The 12,013-nt window shown below is 38.5% G+C and overlaps 1 protein-coding gene across 1 annotated transcript in view; it reads left to right on the forward strand.

Moving 5' to 3' along the window:
* Window positions 1-12,013, forward strand: part of LOC124033517 (semaphorin-6D-like) — a 39,467-nt gene that overhangs the window by 876 nt on the left and 26,578 nt on the right. The window contains 5 exon segments of the mRNA XM_046345537.1: window positions 2,312-2,484; window positions 6,000-6,062; window positions 7,434-7,535; window positions 7,660-7,750; window positions 8,055-8,174. Coding sequence (XP_046201493.1) covers window positions 2,312-2,484; window positions 6,000-6,062; window positions 7,434-7,535; window positions 7,660-7,750; window positions 8,055-8,174 — 549 coding nt within the window.

Below are 12,013 nucleotides of genomic sequence, written 5' to 3' on the forward strand. Positions count from 1 at the left end.
AGGTCTTCATGGTAATGTAATGTGTATCAGTGAATAGTGTATTGATGGTGTACTGTAAGGTCTTCATGGTAATGTAATGTGTATCAGTGAATAGTGTATTGATGGTGTACTGTAAGGTCTTCATGGTAATGTAATGTGTATCAGTGAATAGTGTATTGATGGTGTACTGTAAGGTCTTCATGGTAATGTAATGTGTATCAGTGAATAGTGTATTGATGGTGTACTGTAAGGTCTTCATGGTAATGTAATGTGTATCAGTGAATAGTGTATTGATGGTGTACTGTAAGGTCTTCATGGTAATGTAATGTGTATCAGTGAATAGTGTATTGATGGTGTACTGTAAGGTCTTCATGGTAATGTAATGTGTATCAGTGAATAGTGTATTGATGGTGTACTGTAAGGTCTTCATGGTAATGTAATGTGTATCAGTGAATAGTGTATTGATGGTGTACTGTAAGGTCTTCATGGTAATGTAATGTGTATCAGTGAATAGTGTATTGATGGTGTACTGTAAGGTCTTCATGGTAATGTAATGTGTATCAGTGAATAGTGTATTGATGGTGTACTGTAAGGTCTTCATGGTAATGTAATGTGTATCAGTGAATAGTGTATTGATGGTGTACTGTAAGGTCTTCATGGTAATGTAATGTGTATCAGTGAATAGTGTATTGATGGTGTACTGTAAGGTCTTCATGGTAATGTAATGTGTATCAGTGAATAGTGTATTGATGGTGTACTGTAAGGTCTTCATGGTAATGTAATGTGTATCAGTGAATAGTGTATTGATGGTGTACTGTAAGGTCTTCATGGTAATGTAATGTGTATCAGTGAATAGTGTATTGATGGTGTACTGTAAGGTCTTCATGGTAATGTAATGTGTATCAGTGAATAGTGTATTGATGGTGTACTGTAAGGTCTTCATGGTAATGTAATGTGTATCAGTGAATAGTGTATTGATGGTGTACTGTAAGGTCTTCATGGTAATGTAATGTGTATCAGTGAATAGTGTATTGATGGTGTACTGTAAGGTCTTCATGGTAATGTAATGTGTATCAGTGAATAGTGTATTGATGGTGTACTGTAAGGTCTTCATGGTAATGTAATGTGTATCAGTGAATAGTGTATTGATGGTGTACTGTAAGGTCTTCATGGTAATGTAATGTGTATCAGTGAATAGTGTATTAATGGTGTACTGTAAGGTCTTCATGGTAATATAATGTGTATCAGTGAATAGTGTATTAATGGTGTACTGTAAGGTCTTCATGGTAATGTAATGTGCTGACTGATCAGACATAGTATGTCCTGTATAAAATCAATCCTGTCCATCGTCAGCTCAGGCATTAACTAGATTCCCTTCCTCTGTGATGTACACAGGGAATACAAAGACTGCTGACCTGGCATACCATAACTCTCTCTCTCACTCTCACTCAGTCTTGTATAACTAACCTTGGGGGGACGCACAAAACCTGCACCTAAACTAAACCCTAACTACTAACCCTAAACCTTAACCCTAGCTGTAACCTGAACCTAAACTAAACCCTAGCTACTAACCCTAACTGTAACCTGAACCTAAACTAAACCCTAACTACTAACCCTAAACCTTAACCCTAACTGTAACCTGAACGTAAACTAAACACTAACTACTAACCCTAAACTAAACCCTAACTACTAACCCTAAACTAAACCCTAACTACTAACCCTAAACCTAAACTAAACCCTAACTACTAACCCTAAACCTTAACCCTAACTGTAACCTGAACCTAAACTAAACCCTAACTACTAACCCTAAACCTCACCCCTAGCTGTAACCTGAACCTAAACTAAACCCTAACTACTAACCCTAACTGTAACCTGAACCTAAACTAAACCCTAGCTACTAACCCTAACTGTAACCTGAACCTAAACTAAACCCTAACTACTAACCCTAAACCTCACCCCTAGCTGTAACCTGAACCTAAACTAAACCCTAACTACTAACCCTAAACCTCACCCCTAGCTGTAACCTGAACCTAAACTAAACCCTAACTACTAACCCTAAACCTTAACCCTAAATTCCCTAGAAATGGCATTTGACCTTGTGGGGACCAACAAAATTATGTTAGTTTCCTATTCCTGAGGCGACCACCGTGCTGTATCAGCTGCCTGAATTACACTACTGAGACATTTCTATAAAGCTGTAACACACAACATGTTTACGCTTAATCAATAACCTGATTGATAGTGTGTGGCCCTCAGAGCCAGTGTGTGTGTGTAGCACTCTGAAAGCTTACATGTGCGTGATCTCTAACTAACGTGTGTATGTGTGTTTCAGTCTCGCGGCAGTACCCAGTGTTCCGAGGTCGTCCGTCGGGGAACGAGTCACAGCACAGACTGGACTTCCAACTGATGACCAAGATACAGGATACACTGTTCATCGCTGGCAGAGACCAGGTGTATCTAGTGAGTCTCCGAGAATCCTACAGGAATGAGATCATTCCCTACAGGGTAAGTCTGCCTGTCTTTGAGTTTGTCTGTCTGTCTAACCACAAGTTACTTACTGAGTTACACACAAGTCGTCTGTAGAAAAAACGACCCCATCAATCACATAATTAACAGGCTATAAATGAGAGTGGAAATGGTTCTTTCTATAAATAATGGGGCCAATGTGTGACATTGGGATCAACATTTCAAAGTGGTTTGAAACTAAAATGAAATGTTTTTTCATAGATGAAATAGATTGGATGCATACATGGTGTTGTTTCGGTAGCCTATGTGGTTGATGCAGGGATACATAATAAAGCCATGAATAATGGTAGCATTAATCTCACCATCCCTGGTTTAATACGGAGAAAGTGAACAAAAAACAGGTTCCTTTTTAATGGAAGACTTTGTATGGGAAGCCAACAGATGTCTTCATTATAACTGCACATGGTTTTACCAACAGAGTACTGCAACACCCTTCAATTGAATTCCATTGAAACGGTGGGAAACTGTGGCCACATTTCTCACAAAAACGGATCAAAAATGAAATCACAGATAATTATAAGGGAGCAGGGGAACTTATAAATGGGCTACAAGAATTACAAATAATTTTCAAGCACCAGATTTTCAAGGTAGGCCTATTCCAGTTCTTGAATTTCTAAGCTCCAAATTTAATTTCAAGTAGGCTACTTCAAGCCTCCTTGTATTGTTTCAAATTGCAGGTATAACATGGAGAAAAAAATATCTTTGTCACATTATTTCATTACCAGATCATAATGTCAATAAGCCCACTAGGCTGTGAAATTTGTTGGCATTATATCCAGAATAATTCATCGGAATAGCATTGGTGCTGCGCACAGTAGACTCCATGTCCAATCGGAGGCACGAAAACATCTGAAAACATGAACTCAGTACATAAAAGTTTTCTCTGTTAAATCTAACGAGGCCCTGCTGTAAATCAAGCAGGAAACAACAGATGATCTGCATCAATTCACAAGGGATATTAGATCCACCGTGGATCCAGGAACAACTGTCTTCACCGGTGTAACGAATGAGACACCAAAATATGATTTTTTTACAGCACTCTGGCTGTAGTTGCATTGCATACGCTTTCACAACAGCTGTTCGTTCAGCACTTGACTGTCATTCAGAAAATTCCTTCCTGGATCAGATGATGATGTGTGAAAATATTACGGCGTACCTAATCAGCTGGACACCAAATGATCACCCAACAAGTATTACGCATAATTATTGAAGAACCGGAGGGTCTGCTGTCCGGACCTCTGGCAGTCTCTATGGGGGTGCCACAGGGTTCAATTATTGGACCGACTCTCTTCTCTGTATACATCAATGATGTCGCTCTTGCTGCTGGTGAGTCTCTGATCCACCTCTACGCAGACGACACCATTCTGTATACTTCTGGCCCATCTTTGGACACTGTGTTAACAACCCTCGAGGCAAGCTTCAATACCATACAACTCTCCTTCCGTGGCCTCTTAAATACAAGTAAAACTAAATGCATGCTCTTCAACCAATCGCTGCCTGCACCTACCCGCCTGTCCAACACCACTACTCTGGACGGCTCTGACTTAGAATACGTGGACAACTACAAACACCTAGGTGTCTGGTTAGACTGTAAACTCTCCTTCCAAACCCACATCAAACATCTCCAATCCAAAGTTAAATCTAGAATTGACTTCCTATTTCGCAACAAAGCATCCTTCAGTCATGCTGCCAAACATACCCTTGTAAAACTGACCATCCTACCAATCCTCGACTTCGGCGATGTCATTTACAAAATAGCCTCAAATACCCTACTCAACAAATTGGATGCAGTCTATCACAGTGCAATCTGTTTTATCTCTCCTTCCAGTTCTCTGCTGCCAATGACAGGAATGAACTACAAAAATCTCTGAAACTGGAAACACTTATCTCCCTCACTAGCTTTAACCTCTAGTGACTCCCAAACCCGCATGCGGGAGCGTAATCATCGCCTGAAACTAATTAGCATAACGCAGCGGACATAGATATCCCTAGAAAATGTTCCTATACATGAAAATCACAAATGAAATATATTGAGACACAGCTTAGCCTGTCATCTCAGATTTTCAAAATATGCTTTACAGCCAACGCTAGACAAGCATTTGTGTAAGTTTATCATAGCCTAGGATAGCATTATGCCTTGCTAGCAGCAGGCAACCTTGTCACGGAAATCAGAAAAGCAATCAAATTAAATAGTTTACCTTTGATGAACTTCGGATGTTTTCACTCATTAGACTCCCAGGTAGATAGCCAAAGTTCATTTTTTCCCAAAATATTATTTTTGTAGGTGAAACAGCTCCGTTTGTTCTTCACGTTTGGCTGAGAAATCACCTGGAAATTGCAGTCACCACAACGCCAAAAAATATTCCACATTAGCTCCATAATATCGACAGAAACATGGCAAACGTTGTTTAGAATCCATCCTCGAACGTTAGTGTTTTCTATTGAAAGCTGTCAATTCTATGCATATTCTAGCATAACGTTTTCTTTCCAAAAATGCAAATATTGCCCCCTAGCACCAAGAGTTAAGCACCAACTGTCAGAGCAACTCACTGATTACTGCACCTGTACATAGCCCACCTATGATTTAGCCCAAACAACTACCTCTTTCCCTACTGTATTTATTTAATTTATTTATTTATTTTGCTCCTTTGCACCCCATTATTTTTATTTCTACTTTGCACATTCTTCCACTGCAAATCTACCATTCCAGTGTTTTACTTGCTATATTGTATTTACTTTGCCACCATGGCCTTTTTTTGCCTTTACCTCCCTTATCTCACCTCATTTGCTCACATTGTATATAGACTTGTTTCTACTGAATTAGTGACTGTATGTTTGTTTACTCCATGTGTAACTCTGTCGTTGTATGTGTCAAACTGCTTTGCTTTATCTTGGCCAGGTCGCAATTGTAAATGAGAAATTGTTCTCAACTTGCCTACCTGGTTAAATAAAGGTGAAATAAATAAATGATCAATTTAGGTTTTAAGTATCAAGGTACGTTGACTCTTTCGGTTAGAAGCATTAACTTTTGCAATCACATACATTATTTTGGATTTGTGTGCCCATAAAACCAGTTTTCACCCTGTAACATAAGGAGACAAGAAATGGTTACACCGCATTTCTGAGATCTCTATACAAAAGATTCAGGGTTAAAGTTCAATGTCTAATTGAACTGATTACTGCTTTATACAGTATATGATATAACGACAACTTACACTGCCATAAATGCAAGGACAGAAAATTTATTTTTTATGTAACATGATTTTGGACAAATCCGTCAAGACGCCAATCATGATAAAAGGTTAAACATAGGTTTTTAAGTAAACTTTGATTGAATATAGCTATGATCCCCCATTACATCTTCATGTTGTTGCAGATTGTAGCTGTAAAAAGTTGTCCAGTGTGGGAAATCCCAAATGCTGAATTGTGTATGTTTGTGCTTTCCTGAATGTATGTGCCTCAATATGTGTGTGTGTGTGTGTTGATGTTTACAGAAGTTAACATGGAGGTCAGGCGAGGCAGACAGAAAGAACTGTGCCATGAAGGGGAAACACAGAGTAAGACTTCACTATACTTATAATATACTATGTTACTACTCACTGCCTTTCTACTGACTACTATAGACTCTCTACTCTCGGCTTTACCTCTCACCTCATAATCTCTTATCATTATAGCTACTGGCTATAGCTGCCATTATAGCTACTGGCTATAGCTACCATTATAGCTACTGGCTATAGCTGCCATTATAGCTACTGTCTATAGCTACCATTATAGCTACTGGCTATAGCTGCCATTATAGCTACTGTCTATAGCTACCATTATAGCTACTGGCTATAGCTGCCATTATAGCTACTGGCTATAGCTGCCATTATAGCTACTGGCTATAGCTGCCATTATAGCTACTGGCTATAGCTACCATTATAGCTACTGGCTATAGCTACCATTATAGCTACTGTCTATAGCTACCATTATAGCTACTGGCTATAGCTGCCATTATAGCTACTGGCTATAGCTACCATTATAGCTACTGTCTATAGCTGCCATTATAGCTACTGGCTATAGCTACCATTATAGCTACTGGCTATAGCTGCCATTATAGCTACTGGCTATAGCTACCATTATAGCTACTGTCTATAGCTACCATTATAGCTACTGGCTATAGCTACCATTATAGCTACTGTCTATAGTTACCATTATAGCTACTGGCTATAGCTGCAATTATAGCTACTGGCTATAGCTGCCATTATAGCTACTGGCTATAGCTACCATTATAGCTACTGTCTATAGTTACCATTATAGCTACTGGCTATAGCTGCCATTATAGCTACTGGCTATAGTTGCCATTATAGCTACTGGCTATAGCTACCGTTATAGCTACTGTCTATAGCTACCATTATAGCTACTGTCTATAGCTACCATTATAGCTACTGGCTATAGCTGCCATTATAGCTACTGTCTATAGCTACCATTATAGCTACTGGCTATAGCTACCATTATAGCTACTGGCTATAGCTGCCATTATAGCTACTGTCTAAAGCTACCATTATAGCTACTGGCTATAGCTGCCATTATAGCTACTGGCTATAGCTGCCATTATAGCTACTGGCTATAGTTGCCATTATAGCTACTGGCTATAGCTGCCATTATAGCTACTGTCTATAGCTACCATTATAGCTACTGGCTATAGCTACCATTATAGCTACTGGCTATAGCTGCCATTATAGCTACTGTCTATAGCTACCATTATAGCTACTGGCTATAGCTGCCATTATAGCTACTGGCTATAGCTGCCATTATAGCTACTGACTATAGCTGCCATTATAGCTACTGGCTATAGTTGCCATTATAGCTACTGGCTATAGCTGCCATTATAGCTACTGGCTAAACGGTTTATAATATGATCTCCTCTCTCTCTCTCTCTCCTCCAGGATGAGTGTCATAACTACATCAAGGTTCTGGTTCCCAGAAATGATGACCTGGTGTTCATCTGTGGAACAAACGGCTTCAACCCCATGTGCCGGTACTACAGGGTAAGACAACAGCAGGGTGTGTGAGAAACATTCTCTCTCCCTCCCGCTCTGCCTCCATAAGCACCTATTGTTTACTATGCCATCCGCGTCTTTGTTAACGGTGTGCATGTGTGTCTATGTGTAGCTGGATAACCTGGAGTTTGATGGGGAGGAAATCAGCGGACTGGCACGATGCCCGTTTGACGCCAAGCAGACCAACGTCGCTCTGTTCGCTGGTATAATCACACACACACACACACACACACACACACACACACACACACACACACACACACACACACACACACACACACACACACACACACACACACACACACACACACACACACACACACACACACACACACACACACACACACACACACACACACACACACACACACTGTGACCATAGCAACTAGGGTTCATAAGTCAGTCTGTAAACAAACAGTTTGAACCAGGGTGTTAGATCCACATGTCCAGTCTGACAGAATAGAATGTGTTTGTCTGACCTGTGTGTGTGTGTGTGTGTTGTTTCAGATGGGAAGCTGTACTCGGCAACGGTTGCTGACTTCCTGGCGAGCGACGCAGTGATCTACCGTAGTATGGGTGACGGCTCGGCCCTCAGGACTATCAAATACGACTCCAAATGGCTGAAAGGTAAACATAGCAGTGTGTGTTGACCGCAGACTCTGTCCATGTCCCTGTCCTGCGAAGACGTCCTGTAGTTCTGCTCTGTCACACTATCTAGGTCAACTTTTACACGCAGCTGTAACAGGAACACTGAAATATTCAGGATGGATGCAGAGAGAGAGAGAGAGAGAGAAGTGGGGAAGGAGGGAGAGGGGAGGAGAACAGAGAGAGACAGAGTTGAAGGGAGGAGAGAGGTAGTTATGTATAGACAGAGGTAGTTATGTATAGACAGAGGTAGTTATGTATAGACAGAGGTAGTTATGTATAGACAGAGGTAGTTATGTATAGACAGAGGTAGTTATGTATAGACAGAGGTAGTTATGTATAGACAGAGGTAGTTATGTATAGACAGAGGTAGTTATGTATAGACAGAGGTAGTTATGTATAGACAGAGGTAGTTATGTATAGACAGAGGTAGTTATGTATAGACAGAGGTAGTTATGTATAGACAGAGTAGTTATGTATAGTTATGTATAGACAGAGGTAGTTATGTATAGACAGTTATGTATAGTAGTTATGTATAGACAGAGGTAGTTATGTATAGACAGAGGTAGTTATGTATAGACAGAGGTAGTTATGTATAGACAGAGGTAGTTATGTATAGACAGAGGTAGTTATGTATAGACAGAGGTAGTTATGTATAGACAGAGATAGTTATGTATAGACAGAGGTAGTTATGTATAGACAGAGATAGTTATGTATAGACAGAGTAGTTATGTATAGACAGAGATAGTTATGTATAGACAGAGGTAGTTATGTATAGACAGAGGTAGTTATGTATAGACAGAGGTAGTTATGTATAGACAGAGGTAGTTATGTATAGACAGGTAGTTATGTATAGACAGACAGGTAGTTATGTATAGACAGAGGTAGTTATGTATAGACAGAGGTAGTTATGTATAGACAGAGGTAGTTATGTATAGACAGAGGTATAGACAGAGTAGTAGTATATGTATAGACAGAGGTAGTTATGTATAGACAGAGGTAGTTATGTATAGTTATGTATAGACAGAGGTAGTTATGTATAGACAGAGGTAGTTATGTATAGACAGAGGTAGTTATGTATAGACAGAGGTAGTTATGTATAGACAGAGGTAGTTATGTATAGACAGAGGTAGTTATGTATAGACAGAGGTAGTTATGTATAGACAGAGGTAGTTATGTATAGACAGAGGTAGTTATGTATAGACAGAGGTAGTTATGTATAGACAGAGGTAGTTATGTATAGACAGAGGTAGTTATGTATAGACAGAGGTAGTTATAGTTATGTATAGACAGAGGTAGTTATGTATAGACAGAGGTAGTTATGTATAGACAGAGATAGTTATGTATAGACAGAGGTAGTTATGTATAGACAGAGGTAGTTATGTATAGACAGAGGTAGTTATGTATAGACAGACAGGTAGTTATGTATAGACAGAGGTAGTTATGTATAGACAGAGGTAGTTATGTATAGACAGAGGTAGTTATGTATAGACAGAGGTAGTTATGTATAGACAGAGGTAGTTATGTATAGACAGAGGTAGTTATGTATAGACAGAGGTAGTTATGTATAGACAGAGGTAGTTATGTATAGACAGAGGTAGTTATGTATAGACAGAGGTAGTTATGTATAGACAGAGACAGGTAGTTATGTATAGACAGAGGTAGTTATGTATAGACAGAGGTAGTTATGTATAGACAGAGGTAGTTATGTATAGACAGAGGTAGTTATGTATAGACAGAGGTAGTTATGTATAGACAGACAGAGGTAGTTATGTATAGACAGAGGTAGTTATGTATAGACAGAGGTAGTTATGTATAGACAGAGGTAGTTATGTATAGACAGAGGTAGTTATGTATAGACAGAGGTAGTTATGTATAGACAGAGGTAGTTATGTATAGACAGAGGTAGTTATGTATAGACAGAGGTAGTTATGTATAGACAGAGGTAGTTATGTATAGACAGAGGTAGTTATGTATAGACAGAGGTAGTTATGTATAGACAGAGGTAGTTATGTATAGACAGAGGTAGTTATGTATAGACAGAGGTAGTTATGTATAGACAGAGGTAGTTATGTATAGACAGAGGTAGTTATGTATAGACAGAGGTAGTTATGTATAGACAGTTATGTATAGTTATGTATAGACAGAGGTAGTTATGTATAGACAGAGGTAGTTATGTATAGACAGAGGTAGTTATGTATAGACAGAGGTAGTTATGTATAGACAGAGGTAGTTATGTATAGACAGAGTAGTTATGTATAGACAGAGGTAGTTATGTATAGACAGAGGTAGTTATGTATAGACAGAGGTAGTTATGTATGTAGTTAGACAGAGGTAGTTATGTATAGACAGAGGTAGTTATGTATAGACAGAGGTAGTTATGTATAGACAGAGTAGTTATGTATAGTTATGTATAGACAGAGATAGTTATGTATAGACAGAGGTAGTTATGTATAGACAGAGGTAGTAGTTATGTATAGACAGAGGTAGTTATGTATAGACAGAGTAGTTATGTATAGACAGAGGTAGTTATGTATAGACAGAGGTAGTTATGTATAGACAGAGGTAGTTATGTATAGACAGAGGTAGTTATGTATAGACAGAGGTAGTTATGTATAGACAGAGGTAGTTATGTATAGACAGAGGTAGTTATGTATAGACAGAGGTAGTTATGTATAGACAGAGGTAGTTATGTATAGACAGAGGTAGTTATGTATAGACAGAGGTAGTTATGTATAGACAGAGGTAGTTATGTATAGACAGAGGTAGTTATGTATAGACAGAGGTAGTTATGTATAGACAGAGGTAGTTATGTATAGACAGAGGTAGTTATGTATAGACAGAGGTAGTTATGTATAGACAGTTATGTATAGACAGTAGTTATGTATAGACAGGTAGTTATGTATAGACAGAGTTATGTATAGACAGAGGTAGTTATGTATAGACAGAGGTAGTTATGTATAGACAGAGGTAGTTATGTATAGACAGAGGTAGTTATGTATAGACAGAGGTAGTTATGTATAGACAGAGGTAGTTATGTATAGACAGAGGTAGTTATGTATAGACAGAGGTAGTTATGTATAGACAGAGGTAGTTATGTATAGACAGAGGTAGTTATGTATAGACAGAGATAGTTATGTATAGACAGAGGTAGTTATGTATAGACAGAGGTAGTTATGTATAGACAGAGGTAGTTATGTATAGACAGAGGTAGTTATGTATAGACAGAGGTAGTTATGTATAGACAGAGGTAGTTATGTATAGACAGAGGTAGTTATGTATAGACAGAGGTAGTTATGTATAGACAGAGGTAGTTATGTATAGACAGAGTAGTTATGTATAGACAGAGGTAGTTATGTATAGACAGAGGTAGTTATGTATAGACAGAGGTAGTTATGTATAGACAGAGGTAGTTATGTATAGACAGAGGTAGTTATGTATAGACAGAGGTAGTTATGTATAGACAGAGGTAGTTATGTATAGACAGAGGTAGTTATGTATAGACAGACAGAGGTAGTTATGTATAGACAGAGGTAGTTATGTATAGACAGAGGTAGTTATGTATAGACAGAGGTAGTTATGTTATGTATAGACAGAGATAGTTATGTATAGACAGAGTTATGTATAGTTATGTATAGACAGAGATAGTTATGTATAGACAGAGATAGTTATGTATAGACAGAGATAGTTATGTATAGACAGAGGTAGTTATGTATAGACAGAGGTAGTTATGTATAGACAGAGGTAGTTATGTATAGACAGAGGTAGTTATGTATAGACAGAGGTAGTTATGTATAGACAGAGGTAGTTATGTATAGACA

This window comes from Oncorhynchus gorbuscha, linkage group LG04, assembly GCF_021184085.1.
Source record: "Oncorhynchus gorbuscha isolate QuinsamMale2020 ecotype Even-year linkage group LG04, OgorEven_v1.0, whole genome shotgun sequence".
Lineage (NCBI taxonomy): Eukaryota > Metazoa > Chordata > Actinopteri > Salmoniformes > Salmonidae > Oncorhynchus > Oncorhynchus gorbuscha.